Raw genomic sequence first — 21,557 nt, 5'->3', positions numbered from 1 at the left:
TTAGAAAGAAGTATTTGCTGCCAGAGTGTATTGATTGCCTTAATGGTAGAGAGCAGAGAAAAGAGAGTGGAAAAAAGAGGGGACTGGAGACATAGAAGAGTGTGCACAGAGTCCATTAGGTTAATAAGAAGAGCATATTTCGTGCACTAGTCTAATACACATGCATGTGCCTCCATGCGCTCATAAATCTGACTTACATATTAGTTCTCTGATATGACAGGTATCAGATAACAGTTGTCATACTCTGCTGCATACAAGTAAATGCTCATGCCGCATTTCTTTTCTTTTCTTTTAAGATCCACGTCACATCAGTGTACGTTTGGTTTCGCTCTTTGGGTATTGATTTTTATCTGACAGCTTAATGGGTTTGGTTTCAGTGACAAAAAAAGAGCTAATTGCTCTGCAAATTGAAAGCATTTCTCCATCTAAATCAAGGTGCAAAGAAGTTGTCTTGTGGTGTTGGTATCATTTTTATGTTAATATTAGCAACATGAACTTGAGTCACAGTTAATTATCGCAGTGCAAACGAGAGAACTGACAAAATACACCATGTTTGTAAAGGTGAGGGAGTTTAAAACATGTATGAAAGGGATAAATGGTTTCCTGCTGTGTCCACATATACATCACCATTACAATTATCTATTTTTATTTGTTAATTTGGTATGATTTTACATCATTCACCACATACCGTATGCTTGTGCTGCATACATGCTTATGTCTTTCAACATTTTCTTGGCTTATTTCTCTCTTTATTGTGAAAACCTGCTAACAAAGACTCGTCAGCACATAGACAAATTTGATGTTTGACACTTCAAAGTGTGCAATCACTCCGGGTCATTAAGACTTTCTTCTGACGGTATTTTGTTCTGTGTTTCTCCAGGCGGAGTGGAGAGACGAGGTGAGACATAACTTTGAGAAGATTAAGTCTGAGGGGACATGTCTTCACAGACTGGATGAGGAACTCATCAAACGACGCAGAGAAGAACTCAGGTTAGAATTGTAAAGAAAATTGTGCTGTCAACTTTAGTGTGCATTTCTATTCAGCTGTATGGATATTATTTTTTATTTGAATAATTTTTATAGTTAAAAGGTTTGGACTGTAAAGTAGAAACAACAATCGCAAGTAATCTAGAAAGTCCATATTCTGTATCCTCAGATTTAAATATAGCTCCCATCATCTTAGTAATTGTTGTGCACAGTGCATGTGTCTGGACATTATTGAGCTTTCCTCTACATGCAGACATGCACTGGACATCCGGGAGCACTACGAGCGGAAACTGGAGCGAGCCAATAATCTCTACATGGAGCTTAACGCTATCATGCTGCAGCTGGAGATCAAAGAGAAGGAGCTTCTCAAGTATGAAACGTTGCTGCTTCATTTTTTTTCTTGATATGCTTTTAAAACATTTACATCAAAGAAATATGTGATTGGGGTCATTCTGTTTAAAAATAAACCTGCCCTAAAACTGAGAATTGAATGGGCTGAGCTACTAATTGTAGATGTTTTGTGCTACAAATTTGTTACTAAAGGGACATTGCCTATCATAAAGTCCCGACTGTTTTTGTGTCTTTCTGTATTCATTCTAACTAGTCATGTTCTTTATGTCTGAATGCCAGGAGGGAGCAGTCATTGGACAAAAAATACCCCAGCTGCTTCAAGCACCACAGCTCCAGACAGTCGGCCTCCTCCAACTCCATGGAGAAGCTCATGAAGAAACGCAACGTACCGCAGAAACTACCTTCACACAGCAAGAGGTGAAACAGCAAAGCACACTGTTTTCCATACCTGGACATGATGTGCAAATGTTTGTTCAAGCTCATTATGTTTGTGGTAATACCAAATCAGTCAGTAAGCATACTGGGTTTGCAGAATTTGTGGTGACATGGTTCTTTTTTGCACATCAATGCAAGGTTTTTAGGCATGATTGTTTCCAAGATCAATTCAAAACTATTAAATAATATTTTCACATTTTTTTGTTTATTCATTAAAAAGAAGTAAATTAGTAGTTCTGCTATTTCCACAGTCTTATACCCAAAGTAGGAGTTAATGCATAACCAAAAAGTTTTGCTGATAAGGAAATTCTTAAGCAATTATTATAAAAAGACAAGCTTTTTATAAACATAGTGTGTTTCTTCTGTTTGCAGACCAGATTTACTGAAGTCAGAAGTCATCCTGCCCAAACTGGACTCATCTATGACCCAGGTCACCATCCCCAACAAAGGCTCCACCTCCCCTGGCCGCTCTCGCCGAGGAAAGCCCCGCTACAGGAAGGCCGGCAAGGGCAGCAGCAGTGACCTGGCTCAGCTGAAAGCCACTCTGTCCTCCTCCCTAGCAATGATCAATGCCACCTCATCCGTTCCCAGCAGCAAGCACCGTCTGGACCCCACAGCGGCGATCAGGGGCCTCCAGCATGACCTGCTGCTCAAGAAGATGTCCTCCTCCAGCCCTGATCTCATTTCAACCACCCTGGAGGCAGAGGTCCGCAGGAGGGGGCAGCTGAGGCCTGGATTGGACAGAGCAGGCAGTCAGAGCGCCTCTGCTGGGCTGGAAGACAGCGGAGAAACCGAGGGGCCAAGGGACAGGCAAGATGTGGGGGTGGGGGGCGATGACCTGGTGGAGACGCCCCCACGGAGCGACACGCCCAGCGAAGACGCAGCATCCATTCCATTCTCCAGCAGCCCAGATTCACCGTGTGGCAGAGGGGCCGCTGCAGGAAGAGCGTCTGTTCTGGGGAATGCTCGGGTCTCCCATGAGGTGGAGGACAAGGAGGAGGGGACAGTGATTACACGCTCACCCAGAAGTCAGCGCCGCCTCACGCCTGCGGCCTTACTGTACAGGGCGGCAGTCACACGCAGTCAGGTAACGCTGCTTTAGCTGCTCCCATTGCAATCACTTTTACAAAGACAGCAGAAACTAATCTACAGGGAGATGCTTCAGAATAATAAAGTAACAGATTACAAATCTGATTCATTTTTTATTTAAAAGTGCATGCAAGCATGCAGCTGTCACTGTAAAGTGGTTTTACTACAGTGACTGGCAGAAGTCAATATCTTAGTGTTTTTAGTTCACAGAATGTCGAACCACAAGTTAATTTAAGCAACAGGCTTAAAAGATTTGAATGTTTGATCTCTGTGAATTATCGGTAGTGATTTTTTTAGAGAACCTGTATTTTCATATTCCAGTTTTTTTCTGTTTCTCTTTTCAAAAATGTATTTTCTCATGAGAAAGCTCAAAAATCTTCAATGAAATTATTCAGACTAATGTTAAACTACTGTATATGTCCTTGTTGATGCTTTTCTCCACAGAGACGTGGCCTTTCTTCAGAGGAAGAGGAGGGAGAAGTGGACAGTGAGGTGGAGCTGCCCAGGAGACGGTGAGAATTATAAAGACTTGAAAAATTATTTAGAAATGTAATTTTCATAATTGTAATTTTGCTCAGTTGGCTGTATCATCTCATTAGAGCTGACCATTAGACGAATCAAGATACTTTTGTGCTAATTAGACATGTTATTTAAAAATAATAACACCAAAAAACATTTGAAAACCAGCTAACTGGATTGTAGTCACATTGTCAAAAACATATATGGCAACATTTTTCTTTTTCTTACCAGTAAAATACGACAGCCGGTGCTAAAAGTGTGCAAAAGAAGATGTACACTTTACTACATGAAAGCAAATAAGCAATACACTTGAGAGTGCTTTATATGAAAAAAACACAACACAATAAACAAACAAATAAAAACATTACAGAATAGTTGCAAAATGAAGAGAAGTAATAAAAAGGTTTAATCCAGACAGAATTAATCAATGTTCCAGTTATTATTAATCAAAAGCAGCTCTAAGCAAGAGTTTTTGGCCTTGATTTGAAGGAGCTCAGTGTTTCAACAATTTTGTAGCTTTCTGGAAGTTTGTTCTAGGTTATTGGAGCATAAAACTGAATCCTGCTTCTTCATGTTTGGTTGTGATATTGGGGATGCAGAGCAGAATAGAACAAGTAAGGCCTATATGGTCTGGAAGGTTAATTTGACAAACAACAGATCATTAATGCATTTTGGTCCTAAGCCATTCAGTAATTTATAAACTGCCAAAAATATTTTAAAGTACATTCTCTGAGCTATAGGGAGCCGGTGTAAAGATTTTAGAACTGGAGTTATGTGCTCTATCTACCTGGTTTTAGTGAGAATGCAAGCAGCAGCGTTGTGGATCAGCTGCAGCTGGAGGATTGACTTTTTTTAGGCAGACATGTGACGAAACTGTTGCAGTAGTCAATGCGGCTAAAGATATGGATATGTTTCTCTAGATCTTGCTGGGACATTAGTGCTTTAGTCTTAGAACATATAAGGACGCCTGACTAAGTATTAAGTGCATATACCGTACAACACATGGACATACTTTTCAGTTAGCCAACATTTTGTTTAAAATGATTGAAATTATGATAATGTTTTTTTGCTACACATACTGTATTGTATATTTATTTCTGGAACTCTCTTTCACTTGTCTGTCTCCTAACAATAAATTAATGTTTCTAATTCTGGATATGTCTGTTCTATTTCTACACAGGCGGCCAGTGAGCATCTCCAAATGTCAGTCGCTGTCAAACTTCAGCCTAGAAAACCTATCAGTGTCAGACGGCGAGGAGGGAAACACCACCGACCACTCCCACAGTGGCACACCCGACGTAGTCAGCACCAACACGGACGAGCGGCTGGATGACAAAAGCGACGACTTGCTATCTCAGGGCTCAGAAATCCCAGCTGACCCCTGTGATCCGAGCCAACTGGGCTCTGATGGACTGTCTGAGAGAGAAGCTGAAGTACGACAAGTCAAGACGCAGCTCGCTTTGAGTGAACATAACTGTGAGGTATGTCAGAAATACAAACTAAAGGGATTATTTCCGCTTTATCTAAACAAGAGCAACATCGAGTTAATTTGAGTATTTTAGTGTTTGGAGAATCAGAGATCAGGTCTCTCCAAGGAATTAATCAAAGAGCTAGTAAGACCGGAGCCCATGTTAACATATATATATGTCAAGATAACTTGAATTTTACAATTTTTATAATACTGTATTGCTAAAAACTCAAATTTGGGACATTTTTCTAATTACAGTTGTACATTAAGACATTAGTTATGTCTGGGAATGTGTTTGGTAATATTACATTTCGATAACAGTAGTTTCCCATACCCAATATGTTGATCATACCCAATCAGGAAATATACCACAGTCCCACAAGTTGTTAACGTAATTCCCCTGTGAGAACTTCTCTACATTTCTCTAGACCACATGTGTCAAACTCAAGGTCCGGGGCACAAAACCAGCCCCCCATAAGTATTTAAGTGGTCCTCTAGAGTCCAGAGGGAGACATACGTAGAACCTTCAAGGTAATAGTTGTGTTCTTAAGTATTAGTTTATCAATCAGAGCAGTTTTTAATCAGAAGTGATATTCAGTGAATTACAATATGTCTTGATCAGTCTCATTAATCAGATTGAATGTACCTTTTGAAAATAATGCACTTTTCATTAAGGCCACATTTCTGTTTTTAAAAATAATTTTTATTGGTCTGATGTAATATTCTAATTTTAAATGACACATTTTATTTAGCTAAGTCATAATTGAAATTAAGGATTTATAACATTCATCTATTTAGTTAATCCATATAATGTGTTTCACTTAGTGATTAAGTTTCTAAAATAAATGGGCTTTTCAATAATATTCTACTTTATTGAATGAGTCTGTTTGCTGCCAAATTACATTAATGTGAAAAAGTCTTCAATGTTAACTTTAAGAAGTACTAATCAAGTTTCATACAGTTAGTTATTAATATTTTAAGTTTGTTATTGGTTAGATTTAGCAATATATTTCCCACAACCGGCCCTTTGAGGACATTATTGATCTTGATATAGCCTAAAATGAAAACGAGTTTGACACCGGCTCTAGACAGAGACAACTTTGTCTTCTGTCTGTTTCAGACACTGACTGATACTAATCACTGATACTGACTGCCTCAACAGAATCCCATGTCAGAAAATGTAACTATTAGACTTGATTGTGTAAAAACAGCTAATGTTTGACTACATTACCCAGTGAGACTCAAATATGCTAATTCAGAGAATTTGTGCTTGTTTGATCTCTTAGGGCCTGTACGACGACTCGGACTGCGACAGTGCAGAACTGGACCATTCATGCAGCGCAGAGCCCAATCAGCCACCAACCAACTGGTGAAACCCAAAAATCTGAACCCACAAGATCTGTACATCTACAGTACATCTCTGCATCCTTCTTTTACTGTCAGACATTAGGAAACCCACAGAGACAACCACAGGAGGGATTGAGTGCAGAAAGGAAATTAAAACCTTATCAGAAAATCTGTGGATATAAAACTAGAGGCACTCTGACAGACAGCAAAGCAATCCGTTTTCAGCTCCAGGACACTACATCTCAGAGAGGCCAGTAACAAGACTGTCCGTTCATGTCTTCAGTCATCTTCCATGTTTATTTTTATATTTATTTATTTTATACTGTCCAGTGAAAATATGATTAGGAGATCATTTCAGGGTTTTTACAACAAGTTTGACCTGCACTTATTTCTTAAGATCTACTGTGTCATAATCTTTTTCCTTTAAATATTATGCACTTATTATTTTAATGTGAAATGGCTGATAAAAAAAACCAGTTTACATTTAAGGTTGTTTGCAATTATTTATCATAGTTTTTCCATTCATTGTCACTGTTAATATAAGATGTTGTAAAATGAACAAATGTTTTTATACTTGAGATTGTATAACTGAAGGTGCTGACATTCCTCAGCAGGTGGCGCTATTATATAAGAACCTCATAAAGCTTTTGCTGGTAGAATGTAACTTTACCTGCTGTTCATGTCTGATCTCAAACATACAAAGTATTGCAGTATTTAAGTATTTTGCAGGGGCAAATGTGTTTTTGGAGAGTTTGAAGGGTTTGTAATATTTAAAAAGCATGTTTGTAAGAAAAAAGTATGCATATTTAAGATGTTTTGATATTTCAGTCCAGAAAATATTGTTTTTGTGAAAATTAAACCAACCCTTAGATGAACAAATGCTGATAAAACATGTACAGGTGCACCTCAATAAATTTAAAAACTATCATCTGAAAGGTTATTTATCTCAGTAGTTCAACTCAATAGGTGAAACTCATGTACTATATAGATTTATTACACAGAGGCCTGTATTTTTCAGCAATTTATTTATTTTTCATTTTGATTACTATAGATTACAGTGAATAAAACCCCAACTTCTCAGAAAGTTTAAATAATTGCAGTCATCTTTAGCAATTAACTTTTTCAGCCTCATTATGGAGGGTTCAGTGACTATCTGCAGGAAGAAAGACGAGTCAGCTATCTTGTACATGATTGTGTTGGCTATAACACATCAATTAGAAATAATTTTTGTTATTCCGCATATAGAATTGGTTTGTGTAGTATTCTAACGAACTGAATTTCGGCCATAATGATCAAAACTAAAAGTAATGCTTATATCACTGTGCAATAAATACATGGGATTAAATTTTTTAAAATAAGAAACCTTTTGATGATATTCTAATTTATTGAGATGTGCTTTTTTGGCAAATAAATTGTTATTCATCGTCAGTTGGCAACTTAGACAAGACAGTTGAGGCCTATTACAGACAATAGTTCATGTTTACTGAATGCAATATTGTTCAACAAAAGGAAATATGAACCGATAGAGGCTCAGTTATTTACTACAAAATTATTAGTGCAAAGGAGATACTTGTGGAGAAATTACTAAGTACATCTTTATTCCCCCCTTCCCCCATGTCATAAGATTGACATGGACTGTTGAGAGAAACCAAGAACACAAAGCTTTACTAACTATTGTTTCAACGCTTGCACAAACGACACTCAATGCTCAAGTATTGAGCCTTTTGTTGGTCTATTTGTTCTTTTCAGCCAAGAATCAAGTGATCATAAAAACTGGTGCTGATGTCTTTTTACCTTGCACTTCAACTCGGATCTGTTCCACATTTCCATACCTGATCATCAGAACACTTGATAAGATAAAATATGCAGCTTGTTGTCAATTGTTTTGTTTCTTGTTTACATTGGTAGACCTTTTATAATCAACTCATCCCCCTCAAAATTTGAAATCCTTAAGATAAAATGTTGTCAACAAGCCAAACTACTGCCCTCTAGTGTTCTGAAGTAATACAACACTGGGCTGAACTGAAACATTTTCTACTGCATCAATGTAACTGTACAATAAATATATTTAAGAAACAATTTAAAAATAAAATCCAACTTGCAAACTCTCCACCTTTGTTCTTAAATGCTTTACAAGAGGAAACCAAGAGGCTGGTGGTTTTGAGCATTTCACATCTTTATTTATGCATTTTTTTAAACAATGTGGCACCCAGGTCTACAGTCTCAAAGAACGTGCACAATTTTTTTTTCTGTCCTGCAAATAAAAAATAAAATAAGTTCTGAGTTGAGCAAAGCAAAGAGCAGGAATTTAGTGTTAACTCACAACCCTTTTCTTTGTCTCCTTCATACGGGTTCACTCCTCAGCCTCATTTACATTTATTAGACAAAAATTCAGTGTCCAGAAGTTATTTCCACTTTGGTAGTTAAAAAAAATAATTCTTCCATTTAAAACAAATATTCCAACTTTTTTTCTTTTTCAGTATATATCAATTTATACAAAAGAAAAAATTGAGGATAACCCTCTGATCCTGATCCCTTGAGCCAAGCCCGAAACACATCCCCCACCACCCCCCAACAAAATCCTCCAAAACCAGCAAAATAATCAACAAATGATCTGAGGACCAGGAGAGGGGGGAAGGGCGAAAATACAACGGAATGACATGGAGGAGAGGGAACATGACATGCTTTGTAATACACATCTGAATAAATTAATCTGAGTGTTAGAACATTTGTCTTCATAACCAAATATATTCTGTGATAGTGCAGCTACAGCTACGTCTTCTCATCAGGTGACATTAAGTGTTACAAGCGCTTCGGATGCACTTCAGTTGAAGAAGGTGACACAGGGTGAGGATGCTGTGTATTCTTAAAGCAAGTACATGAAAAACCCAACAGGTAGGAATAAAAAGAAGATAAAAATCATGTATATAGACAGAATAAAACAGTCACTCTATTCTTACTTTTGATACGTTTTATTTTTCCTCTTTCCTGTTCAAAGAAAAAAATAAATGACTGTACAGAACTAAGTCTATATGCCCTAAATCAGAGTTTTCCAACTCTACTTTCTGTCATGGCAAAAAAAAAAAAAAAACTTAAAAGGAAGTGAGAAAACAAGCCTAATAACATTAAAATCTGTAACTCGACTCAAAAACAGAATTAAAAACCTAATTTTCTGCTTTTTTTTCTTTTTTCTTTTACTAAAACCAAACCCAAACAAAAATAAATAAATAAGGAACTCAGCAGATCAAATCAGTTGACATGATTTCAAATGAGAAAAGAGGATGTACATTATATAAACTCTGAAGTTGTATAGTTGCATTGCCTGAATTTTTACGGTAGCCAATGATATAAAAATGTGATTTAGTGCAGATGCTGTGTCTTATCAGTTGGCTGCCAGTCCCGTGGCCTCAGAGGAAAGCCTGGAGAAAACAGATACACACCCACAGAGCAGGGGAGGAGAGAGAGGAAGGCATGCAATCAGACAGAACAGAGAAAACATCAATATTTACTCTACATTATTACATCATTACCATATAAACCTCTGGAAGGAGGTCATCTGGCTTTATACACCAGGAAATGTGCTCTTACAGAAACCCATTACATGTCTAGCCTGGAGGCGGGGGGGTTGTTACAAATAAAGATACATCTTAAGTCAGCAGCTGATCTAAATCTGGCATAATCTGAATGAACTAGCAAAGGGACTAAATAATCAAAAACTTAGTAAACGGGACTCACACTACTTATGGTTACAGATAAAAATAAAGCTGCACAGGTTTAGCGGAAACTCTGCAAAACAGGAGCAAACAACTTAGTTCTTCTGAAAGCTATATGACTACTATTTTTTGATTTTTGGCCTTTTTTGTTATTTAATTGACTTACAGAATTTGTAAAAAATTACAAGTCGGCACATAATTATTCTGATTTAGATTTTGTGCTGTTTTTATTTAACAAGAAAGATTTTCTGGTTAGAAATGACACCAACATTTCAAATATTGCTCAAGGGTTATTTTTTTTAAATGGCATGTTGAAAATAATGAATACCTTCCTCAATAATCAATTGAGAGGCCTTAATTCTCTAATCAGTTATGGTAACCTAACCTTTTCTATAATTAGTGTCCAACTTTTATGTGCCCAAATATATTACTGACTGATCGTCTTTTGCTAAAAACTCCTTGCCCTCACAAATATGGGAAAACATGATCCTATTTATTTGATCTGATTCAATTTTACTCTTTTCATGCAGAAACCAGGGTAAGCTTATTCAGAGTTCATTTCACCCACACTGCAATGTTTCCAGACAACTTTTCACAGATGATGTAAATATATGAGAATCAATCAAAAATGCCTCAAGTGGGACTTTGACATGATTCTGCTCTTGTTTTGCTCCTGTTTTCAAGTTTAATAGACAAACTTATGAGCTAAATCCTAAAGCTCTCAGAAATGTATTTTCATCTTTTTGAGATGAGACAAAATTACCTACATAAATCTGGTGCCTTCTTATTAATCATCTCTTATTGGTAAGCTAAAGTAGATGGGTCATTTTAGATTTTTTAAATAATCAACAAAATCCAAAGCATAAATAAGTGGCTTTGATACCTGAGGGAAGATTTACTTTGATTTAAAATTACTCTGTTTTTTTTTTAATTTTTCTTAAATCAGCAAACAAATCACGAGACAACCCTTTTTGTAAACTAACAACAGTCACGTAAAAATAACGAGAGAGAAATCAAATTCCACAGGTACAACGTGACATCTTAAAGGAGCCGCTACCTGAGCAGAGCTTACACAACGAGAGAGAGAGAGAGATTCGGTTAAACTACTCCCTGTCCATGCTAAATTCAAAGTCCTTGAAAAATATAATGCACTCGACATGTCACATTTTAAAGAGACAGGTAGAGTCAAGCTACAGATATTTTATAAATATGGCGTTAACCACCTCTCTGGCTTGGTAACAGGGGGCTGCTTTGTGCTGTAAGCGAGGCATGGCGCAGCCAGATACAAAAGCAAGTGCAGGTACAGACAACAAAGAGCACTGTCAGCACTTCAGGAGGAGATGACTTATGTTTCCTTCATTAGTAAGGGGAGAGCCTTCGCCTTTTGGACTTGGAGCCCAGCTCGGGGGCCACTTTGGGCTCAGTGGGAATTGGGTGTGGGGGGTTACTGGCCCCACTGACAACATGGAGGGCCAGGAGAGGCAGGGGCTTGAGACTGAGGAGACTCGACACACAGGCGGGTGAGCTGGGGAGCAGGGAGTCGGTGGAGGAGCAAGAGGAGGAGGAGGAGGAGGAGGAAGGAGGTGGCCCTGGAGCCAACAAGGACAGAGGGATGGAGGCTGTAGGGGGCGCCACACAGGAGGAAGAGGAAGAAGAGGAGGAGGAAGAGGAGAAGGAGGAGGTAGCGGCAGAGGAGGTGGTGGTGGTAGTAGTAGTGGTAGTAGTAGTAGTAGTAGAGGTGGAAGGAGGGCACAAGCTGGTCTGTTCAGGGTTCAAGGAGGAGGAAGAGGAGGAGGAGGGAGGAGGTTTAGAGGACTCTACACTGTAGAAAGAGAGACAAGGAGAGAGGGACAACACAGTCGGGATGGGTCACAGGGCAGGCTGGTGAGCAATGGGTGAGGGGGAGGAGGAGGGGAGATGGGGTCGGGTGCGGGGATAAAAATCACTCAGGGATGCGACCAAAACAGCAGACGTGTTATTAGTAATTAATGAGTTAAACTAGAAGTGGAACGACTCATCATAACTGTAGTGGTGGATCAATGTGGGAGTCAAGGACGGGGGAGGGGGAATATTAACAAATACCAAGAAAAAGAAAACACCATCAGCTAAGTTATAGAAAACTGAACAAAGCTACTGAAGTTTAGTAGGTCAGAAGATTCTTGAATTGTTTTTTTTCTCTCTTGTAAAATTGGAGGTAATTTGATCCAACACAACAGCATGACCACATTTAAACCTGTGCCTTCTATTCACATGTTAAATTAAATATCTGCAATGAGTGACTGTTTTACCACTATGGGGACGTTGTAATTATGTTCGGATTATCTCACCTTGCATTGATGAGGTACTCTGCCAGACTGATGCTGGCGGGCGAGCCTGTGATGGTAACCTGCCGGTCAGTTGATCCATCCACTGGATTTGCGATCTTGATCTGGGCTCCAGACATTTGCCTGATCTCATTGATCTTGGCTCCCTGGCGGCCAATGATGCATCCGATCAGCTGGTGAAGAGAGGGACGAATGAGGGGAAAAAAGAATAGAGACACAAATGGACAGTAGTTTAGAATAACACTTCTCCAGCATGGCCTAGTTTTGACAGAAAATTGTTGAAAAGAAATCTTTCCATCAGTGATTCAGTGATTGAAGCATTAGAGGTTTTCTAGTTTCACAAAATGTCTGCTAGTAAACAAAGAACTCATCGTGCTATGGTGAGCAAATATGTTTTGAAAGCTGTCCCAGTCCCACAGTTGGACCGTTTTTATGCACATCCAGTCAGGAGAGCTGCAGAGATTTCAGCTCCTGGTTTTTGGCACCATTTTATTTTTCAAAACAGCGCATGGACAATCTAAATACTCTCCAATGAGCAACTTTTAAAGGCTTACGAAAACCACTTTGTTTCATATATGTGTGTTGATGTGCAGACATTGAGCGAAACCTAAAAAATAATTTTACTACAGTCCTTTTCATTCACATTTAATTGTGTAGATAAAGTGTATGTCAAATTTAAATATCTAAATAAAACAGACTATAAATAAACATCATAATGGTAAAGTCTCTACTACTAGATTTTGGCTAAAAGCTATAACAGTTGAAACATTGCTTTCAGTAACTGAACTAAGACCTATTTTTATTCAGTTCAAGTTCAGTCTCATTCCAATTTTTATTTTATTTTCATCATGCACAAACAAGGACAGCTTTATTTTATGACTTACCAGGTTAAAATTAATATTTTAAAATACAAAATGTATTTGACTTAATAAAAACATTGAAAGGTTTATGGGAAAAAAATCACAAATCTTAAGATATTTGTTTTGGAAGTAAAGGTAATCATTTAGATTAGATTATATGGTGCATATATTTCAATCAGTCTCCATGCACATAAAAATGAACAATTATTAAAAATCAAATCAAACTAATCAAAGTCTATTACATATTTAATTAGAACCAAATTTAACACAAAATAGATCATATTCTCAGACACTGCCAACATTTTTTTTTAAACTTTGGTGATTAATGTAATCCCTTCATAAAACTAATGCCCCAAAAAATCTTCAGCAGAAATCTTGCTTATTACTAAACTGACAACAGTGTGTAAAAGTAATTGAATGTCTGACTTACATCATTTGGAATGGTCATCTCATGTGAACTAGTCTGAGCAGAAGCATCTATCCCTGACAAGAAAAATACATCAGTAACTCAAACAAGCAACAACATCCTAACTTTTTAAGGCCACACAGTGACATGAATAAGTTTCGAATACAGTTTGACCTGAAATTCTGACAGAAAAAGTCATTGGGTTTTTTTTTTCAGAACTAATAATTGACAAAAACTGGCAATAAAACCTCAAACAAACTCTGTGCAACTGTGGATCTTCATTGGTATAAACCTAGATGCATAAAGAAAGCAATATTCTGGCATCTTTGTTTGTGTTTTCTAATATTTCTGACAATAAGATGCAACAAAGTCTGGAAGTACAGACAGTTTTCCATATCTGCCTAAACTTGAGTAATACTTGAACCGCATACCATTCTTTACCAGAGTAGTAAGCCTTGTTTATTTCTTAATATTGACGTTGGTTAATTTTATGAGGTCTGAGTAATCTTATTATTCTAAACTGCAGCAAGAAAATATAATTTTTAAATAAAATAAATGGATACTAGAGCACACCAGATGTTTTTTTTAAAAATGCTGCATTGTTTTATAGTGTACAGCAAAGCCCTCCCTACTTCAGGGAACGTGATGGTGACTGTCAACGTGGTGTGGCAATGCAAAACATTCGAGTCGAATCAGCTGGAATGGCGGCGTGAAAGCCCATGGGCCTTGCTGTGCTGCATACCAGTGAATCCCTGGTTGCCTGGTGCAATAGGGAAAGGGCTCTGCTGCATAGCCAGCTGGTGAAGCTTGGTGAGCTGTGGAGAAATAGCAGCAGAGGAAGACTGTGAGAGTGAGAGGAGGAGGCGGGGAGAGAAGAAACAGAGGAAACGGAAAAACACAGGAAGAGGGGAAAAAAACAGAGCACATAAAAATCACAATCAGTACAGACAGCTACACAAAGAAGCGCAAACAAAGGAAAACTTAACACACAAGACTTCGTTCTATGATCTGTAGATGTCTTATTCTCTCATCAGGCTCTCTCTATGTGTCTAACATAAGTCTATATGGGAAACCAAATCTGTTTTCTTCTCTAGTCAGGCTCCACCTCTTGGTAAACTTTTCCTGCCATCTTTGGGGTAAAAACAAAGCTACAATACACAGTCCCTGTACAGAGGGGATTTCCTAAGCAAAACAACAAACTGCTTCAACTTAGCTTTAGGAGAGTGGAGAAGAAACTTAAATGCTACATCTAAATCACATCAGGCCTAATAATCAATAATAATAATCAATAGTGATAGAATACATTTACACAAACAACCTTTTGGCCTAAGAAGCATTTACGACAACTATCTACATGGTAAAAGATCCTAATCCAACATATCTTTTTTACTTAAAGGAAAAAAAAAGAAGAATTGATTGTATGAGGCAAAAACTGACCAGAGGACAAAGTGACAAAGGAAAAGACTAAAACAGTGTGTTTATTCAGGACAGACTAATAAATGAGACAATACTGAACAAAGAGGAAGAACAGGGAGGAGTGAGCAGCAGGGACAGATTATTATTCATGGAACAGTGGAGAGTCTGGACAAACAAACAACAAATGTCAATTAAATTCGCTTCTGACTGCAAAAACTGAACAGATAGTGAGAAAAGTTATGACTCTTCTAAATGGTTGATATAAAAAGGACGGATGACTGCAGATTAAATGAAGGATAAACAAGGTACCTATAGTTATATGTGGCTAAGTGGGCGATAATTCATGTTGGGACAAAGCTGTAATTATGAAAGGGAGTGGAAGTGGTGGTGGGGAGGATCAAGGGGGGGAAAAAAAGTCCTACTGCACTTACATCTGGCTGTGGGATCGCGTGCTGTCCTTGTACAGCATAGGCCTGAAACATATGGAAACAAAGCTTTCATAGGCCTCTCATCTGGTTTTATTGGGTCACTTACTTCTCCAGGTACGTCACCATTAGATGACAACCAGATGACTCCTGCATATCAAAAGTCAACCTGATGATACTCAACAAATATTAACATGCACCTCTTGTCCAAAGTCTCCACATTTCTTAGAGTAATGAAGTATTTTGTGACATTTCATTAGAATTAGAGGAAAAATCCAAATGGAAAATTATTATAAAGAATACAACACAGTACTTGGTAAGTTTAAAGACTTTGTAGCGTTAAGAGAACAAGCACCAGAAAGTGTTTAAGTTCAAGTCAAGATGAAAGGGAAATGAAAAACTAAAAGTCTTTGACCAAAGGAAAACATTAAAGGAAACCAAGATTTTAGAGTTTTACTTGGTCTCCAAGTTTTTAGTGATTCTCGATGCATCTGTTTTCTCAAGGTAAATACAAAGTCAAGCATCTATTCAAGATGAACATTATGTTAGGTCCTGTAAATTCACAAATCAAGGTTAAGCTTGTTAAATCATCAAACATACAAATATATATTTTTTAAATGGCTAGCAAAAAACTCTAAACCTCCTCAAGTCTTTTCAGGGGTTGATATAAGAGGAAATCAAACCCTCCATAAATAAACCTTGTGTCCGTCAGAGAAGCTGTTTATACCTGTCCGCCTGCAAAGATGACAGGTGATCCTGAAGGCTTGGGTCGGTAGGGGATGGTGACCCCCTTAGGGGGAGACTGCACAGGGGAAAGAAGGTGGGTTTTATTATAATATCTACTACCTACTTCATGTTAAAACCATTAACTTTGAAAAGTAAAACTTGTTCTTAATATTCAGTCCTTTAAGATAGAAGGCAAAGAAAGTGATTGCAGTTTTTCTGGCTTTATTGAACAATGCATCACTGCAACTACAACACAAACTACAGACAGTCACAATGTGGAAACTAAAGGTAATGCCACCGATCATTTAATAAATTAGCAGCTGTTTTTAAATCTTACTTAGGAAAATACAAGGTACATTTTGCAATATGTGATTAACTGCATGTTTAATTAAAATGAGCTCAATAATTTCCATTATGATGATTCATGTTTTTAGGTTTATTTTGTTTACGAAGACTGACAGAGATTTATTGTTTTAGGTCGTTGTGTTTTATTTTGGTGATTTAAAATATTTTTCCAGTTCTAGTATTAAGTGTTCTTTCCAAAATGAAAGTTTATTGGGTGATCTTGCATTGTTATGCCATTATCAATATATCACTTTGAAAAGGTTTTAACACTATATTATAGTTTATCACAACAATTTATCATCCAGCAAAATTTGTTATGGTGACAAGTGTAAGGGCAAATCTGTAGAGCAGCTGACAACAGGCTGGATATCCAGACTAAAATAACCAGCCTGTTTTTCTCTCAGTGTTACTCTATAAAGAGCAGAATCAATACATTATTTTGACAGGAGTGCAAATAATTGTTGCCTTTCTCTTTAAAGAAAGCAAACAAATGATCTTTTGCATTATTGTTTTAAATTTTTGCTCAAATACTATGAAACTGGGGTATTTTTCTGAACTTTATCTCACATTGAGAATCTCATACTGGCTTCAGTCAACATAGCAACATCTGCACCTGTCCACTCACCTCAAGCATGACCACGCAGATCTGCTTAACACACTCAATTATTGACTGCGGAGTTCCAGCAATGGTGATGGCACGCTCTGTGGAGTTGGGAAGCATGTCTCCCGCCACTTGTACCTGAGCACCAGTTGACTTGACCGCACAAGAGGGGAAAAAATTAAACAAAACCTCATTAATGTTGATTTATTAAAAGTGTAACATGTAAAGGTGAACAGAATGCAGGTTTCACTGTTTTGATTTTAGGGCATACCTCTCGAATTTCTTTGATCTTGCAGCCACCTTTCCCAATGAGCGAGCCACACTGGCTGGCAGGCACTACGATGCGTAGAGTCACTGGAGGCTTGCTGGTAGCTGTGCTGTTTGTCATTGAGCTGCTGATATCCTGGTATGAAATATAGAAAAGTTAAATTAATACAGCTAGAAAATGGGGTGGTCTCTGTTGATCTATAGAAGTAAAAAAAAAAACTCAAAGCAAACCTCTTCCAACTTCTCTATAATCATAGAGAACGCTTTAAAGATGGCCGTCGTCGGACCTGCCAAAGTGATGATCCGTTCAGGACAATTGCCTTCAGAGATGTTAATGCGAGCTCCACTCTAAACAGAAGAGAAGCAAAAAAAATTACAAAAGTATTTAGTAACTGTGAAAAGATCTGCCAATAATATGACTCATTGTAGTAATTAAAGAAACACAGTGAGCTTGAAAGGACTAACCTCTTCTCTCATCTTCTTCACAGATTCACCCTTCTGTTTGCAGAGAATCAACGACATGTTTAATATTTATAAAAGAAAAAAAACAACATTAAAAGAACAGAAAATCTTACCTTTCCAATTATACTTCCAACCTCCTGAAATTGGGAAAAAAAAATATTGTAAGACATATTTTTCTGAATTCATCGAGGTGAAAAATTATGTTTATATAAATTAGCCTATTGAAGAATTGGAGCTTGATGTTAAATTCTAAAACTTCAAACTAAAATGAATGTAGCAATCCAGGGTTCACTGAGTCAGTACTCAACAGGGGATGTTGCAATACATGTGTTAATACTGAATAAACCAGCATTAGCTAACCTATTAGTAGCTCTTGCAGAGTGGTTTAATATCTAAAACCAGATCAACACAAACTAGCAGAATTATTTACCATTAATGGAAAAGCTACAGAAATTTGGGAATAAAACTTCATTTCAAGTACATTTCTAACATGTCAGCGATTGCCAGTTTTACCTCAATATAAACATATTGGTGAGAATTTCTCTTAGTTGCATATATTTTTTCTAGACCTCAGGAAATAATGTCTACACAGGGTAGGGCTTGACAAAAATATAAATGAAAAACATATTTCTATTAATACAACACAATTTAGCACAGTTTTACTGTGGTAATGTTTTTTTAATATCTCACCAGTTTAGTGAATCTGCAGTTAAAAATACCAAGAATGTGCAGCTGCCTTTAAAACCGCCATACTAGGCTACAACAGAACTCACACCATGGAGCGTGTGCGGCTATCCTGTCAAAAGGGCCAGATGGCCTGGGGACAAATGCCAGGCAATGCCTCAGGCTGCAAATTTTTAAGCACGGGATGGTGCTAAAATGAAAAAAAAAAAGTAAACAGAAAAGCGAAAATACAAAAAAAATCAATGGATAAAATGTGTATTACTAAGTCCAACTTCTGTACATCCAATCAGCATCCATTAATTAAAATACAAGGTAGATGTTGATTAAAAATGCACCATTAAGGCTTTCAATGGATTTGCCAATTTAGCACATAAAAAGAAAAAAAATGCTTTTTGATGGGAGAAGTAGTTTTAAATGCCCCTAAACTCTATTAGATTTTTAGTAATCTATAAAAAAAATACATCAAAGTATATTGCATTTGTTGATATATTTATAGACTAAAATGGCTGGAGTTGTAAGTTTATACATTTAATGAAAAATTTAAAAAAAATTCTATGTTCACCAGCAGGTAAAGTTGATAAAAGGAAAATTTCAGCAACTGATTGGTGCATCTCAAAATAGGCTTTAATAAGTACAGTATTTTTAAAAAGGCCAGCAAAAACTCAAGATGAATGATAGTTGAAAAAACTTTAATTGCCAAAAAAGCACTAAAAATAAGAGGAATAATTTATTACGTAAACCGTTTCTGCATTGTAAATTTACATAACAAATTGTAAATTGATTGTTGTTGCTATTGCTGAAGGATATTCCAGTGAAACCCATTGAGCATTTGACAGCCTACAGCTAGTCAAACACTGCACGCCCGGTATTTTCAGTCGTTATATTCAACTCCAACTCAACCCGTGTGAATACATCACACTGTAGGACTCGATGTTCGGATGCAAACTGACTGCTCACACTGTAATACACATCACGGCCTTAAACCTGAAACCAAAAAGAAAACGAGGAGCAAAAAGGGATTAAACATTCCCCCAAGAATAAGAAAATGCTCAACAAAAACAAACATGCTTCTTTAGCAATCCTCGCCATTCTGTGGGGAGAAACTTAAGCTTTCTATCGTTAAATAATAAATTGATGAATGTTAAGGTGAGAGAGATGTATGGACCATAAATTAAATATGGAAGGAGAAATGCTTAGGTATATATCTTATGTTTCTCTAAGACGTGTGAAGTTTATAAACTCCAATATTTTAATTTCAGCTTCTTTTATACTGTCATGTCCTTGTTCAAATAAGCAACATTTAATTACAATGGTAATATACATTATATTACTTGTCTTACTAAATGACAGTTAGCCAGTTGTCTATATACTTTGAGTAGCATTCCAGTGAGTGACTTGAGAGTGTGAGCTTCAGGTACATGACGCTGCTTCAACACTGCGTACGCCCCTGCAACACAAGGGGCATACGCAATTCGTACAATTGGTTTTTGGGATCTTGTTGTGGGGTGTTAATCGCTTCTTGTTCCCCCCTGTATACTACACGATGCACGACACACGATTAAACCGAGACTCGGCCTGACTGCAAAAGATGAAACTTGAAAAAAACTTGAAAAAAAGAAAATCATAAATACTGCCTTAAACAGGAGATCAAACTCGGTCTCTCCATTTTCTCTTGAGATCAAGGATTCCATTACCATTTACTTTCACTACTCCCCTTCACCTACATATCCTGTTGACTATCAATTTCATCAATAAAGCATCATGTTGTATTAGAGTGTCCACGTGAGCTGCTGCTGAGTGATCTCACCTTGCCGTGCATGAGCAGCCTTATAGTAAGGGTGACATTGAGTCCGCCTTCAATTACTCCGGAGTCCATAACTGCAATTATAGTGGTCCGTACAGAAACTGAGAATCTTTGGTCACCAAGATGGATCTAAATAGCATAAATACAGAAAAACATCATTATGCATAAGAATGAAAAAGGAAATGTATGCTATAACACAGCAGTGTTACAGCAGTTTTGCTTCAAATTTTATTAAAAGTTCATAATTCTATTGGTGGATACGTATTTCAAGGCATGGTATTTAATAAACTCAGTAAATATTTTAAGAAAAATAAATCAGAAAATATTCACACTCCCTTTAAATTCATATTTCAGACTAAATAACAAACTTAAGTGATTTCTCTTTAATTTCCAAATATATATTTTATTATCAAGCACACTGATGGATACCACGAGAGAAAATCCTAAGCTTTAAGGTTTTTCTGCAGTTTGTTGCAGGCTTTCAAAATGTGGATGAATGCTGATCCATCCACATCACCAGCTAGGTCGAAGGTCTTCAATAGTAAATCTATTGCCTCCAGGGGAAAAAATAACATATGGTAACATGCTAACTATGTTCGCTAGCCTTGAAACAAGTTTAGTAACAAACTGGTTGCCGTGTTTCGCCTCATCTGGACGACTGTGTTTTATTTGCAACAAACATAAATTAATTCGATTTAAAATAAGCGCTAACCGCTTATTTTGAAGATTTAAGGAGAGATGTTAAATTATTAAGAAGGATGAAAGTCTCTTAGCCCTCTGTAGCCGTGCTAGGAAAATGAATGGAGTATGCATGTGCTTGTTAGCATATTTAGCTAGTTAGCTTACTTCGTCAGCATTACGAACAGATTCTAACTCGAATCAAGGTGAATTGAATCACATTGTTGTTATCTCTTAAACAAATGTGCTTGGTAAACTATGAAAATTAGTAACTAAAAGTGCCACAAGGGGACTCTGTTGTAGTTCTTTAAAATAGGCTAGGCTAGGCTAAGCTAGCCACATCACTCCGAGCGCAGATTGCGTGCTCATCGTCCTCACGCGGCCTATTAGCACGCTGCACAGGAGCGATTTGTTTCCGCTACTTCTGACCATAACAAATATGTTATAAAAGAAGAAACATCACAGAAAACTCACCTGCTTAGAGCGCTGCCGACTGATCGGGGGGAGGGTTGGGGTTGTAAGGGTAGAAGGGGAGAGGTTCGGGAGGGTAAAAACCCGGGGGAGAGTTTAGAAAGGACTCGGGGAAGAGGGAAGAGTGATGCGAGATCGAGCTCCACTCCTTTACACAAAGACAACAAAACTGTAACCTT

The 21,557-nt window shown here is 37.4% G+C and overlaps 2 protein-coding genes across 8 annotated transcripts in view; one reads left to right on the top strand and one right to left on the bottom strand.

The window, feature by feature from the left end:
* The window catches only part of LOC102234935 (mitogen-activated protein kinase kinase kinase 12), a 20,612-nt gene extending 11,325 nt beyond the window's left edge, over window positions 1–9,287 (top strand). The window contains exons 8-14 of the mRNA XM_005796979.2: window positions 881–990; window positions 1,241–1,357; window positions 1,618–1,755; window positions 2,146–2,860; window positions 3,307–3,374; window positions 4,562–4,862; window positions 6,136–9,287. Coding sequence (XP_005797036.1) covers window positions 881–990; window positions 1,241–1,357; window positions 1,618–1,755; window positions 2,146–2,860; window positions 3,307–3,374; window positions 4,562–4,862; window positions 6,136–6,222 — 1,536 coding nt within the window. The 3' untranslated portion in view covers window positions 6,223–9,287. The remainder of the gene's footprint in view (window positions 1–880; window positions 991–1,240; window positions 1,358–1,617; window positions 1,756–2,145; window positions 2,861–3,306; window positions 3,375–4,561; window positions 4,863–6,135) is intronic.
* Window positions 8,355–21,557, bottom strand: LOC102235204 (poly(rC)-binding protein 2). Of its 7 annotated transcripts, none has more exons than XM_014475959.2 (13): window positions 21,382–21,553; window positions 20,233–20,358; window positions 17,855–17,878; window positions 17,745–17,777; window positions 17,511–17,627; window positions 17,284–17,415; window positions 17,037–17,165; window positions 16,068–16,142; window positions 15,347–15,388; window positions 14,242–14,341; window positions 13,524–13,576; window positions 12,237–12,406; window positions 8,355–9,615 (listed from the first exon to the last, which is right to left on the bottom strand). In XM_014475959.2, the coding sequence occupies exons 2-13, from the start codon at window positions 20,299–20,301 to the stop codon at window positions 9,579–9,581; spliced, it is 981 nt and encodes a 326-aa protein (XP_014331445.1). In that variant the 5' UTR covers window positions 20,302–20,358; window positions 21,382–21,553; the 3' UTR covers window positions 8,355–9,578. The 7 variants fall into 7 exon arrangements, with proteins under 7 accessions (XP_014331445.1, XP_005797039.1, XP_023180472.1 ...); XM_005796982.3 differs by having other exon boundaries at window positions 14,242–14,314; XM_023324704.1 differs by lacking the exon at window positions 8,355–9,615 and adding an exon at window positions 9,622–11,731 and having other exon boundaries at window positions 13,524–13,570; window positions 21,382–21,557.

The sequence above is a fragment of the Xiphophorus maculatus genome, chromosome 20 (genome assembly GCF_002775205.1).
Source record: "Xiphophorus maculatus strain JP 163 A chromosome 20, X_maculatus-5.0-male, whole genome shotgun sequence".
Taxonomy (NCBI): Eukaryota; Metazoa; Chordata; class Actinopteri; order Cyprinodontiformes; family Poeciliidae; genus Xiphophorus; species Xiphophorus maculatus.
This window is presented reverse-complemented; position numbering and strand designations above follow the sequence as displayed.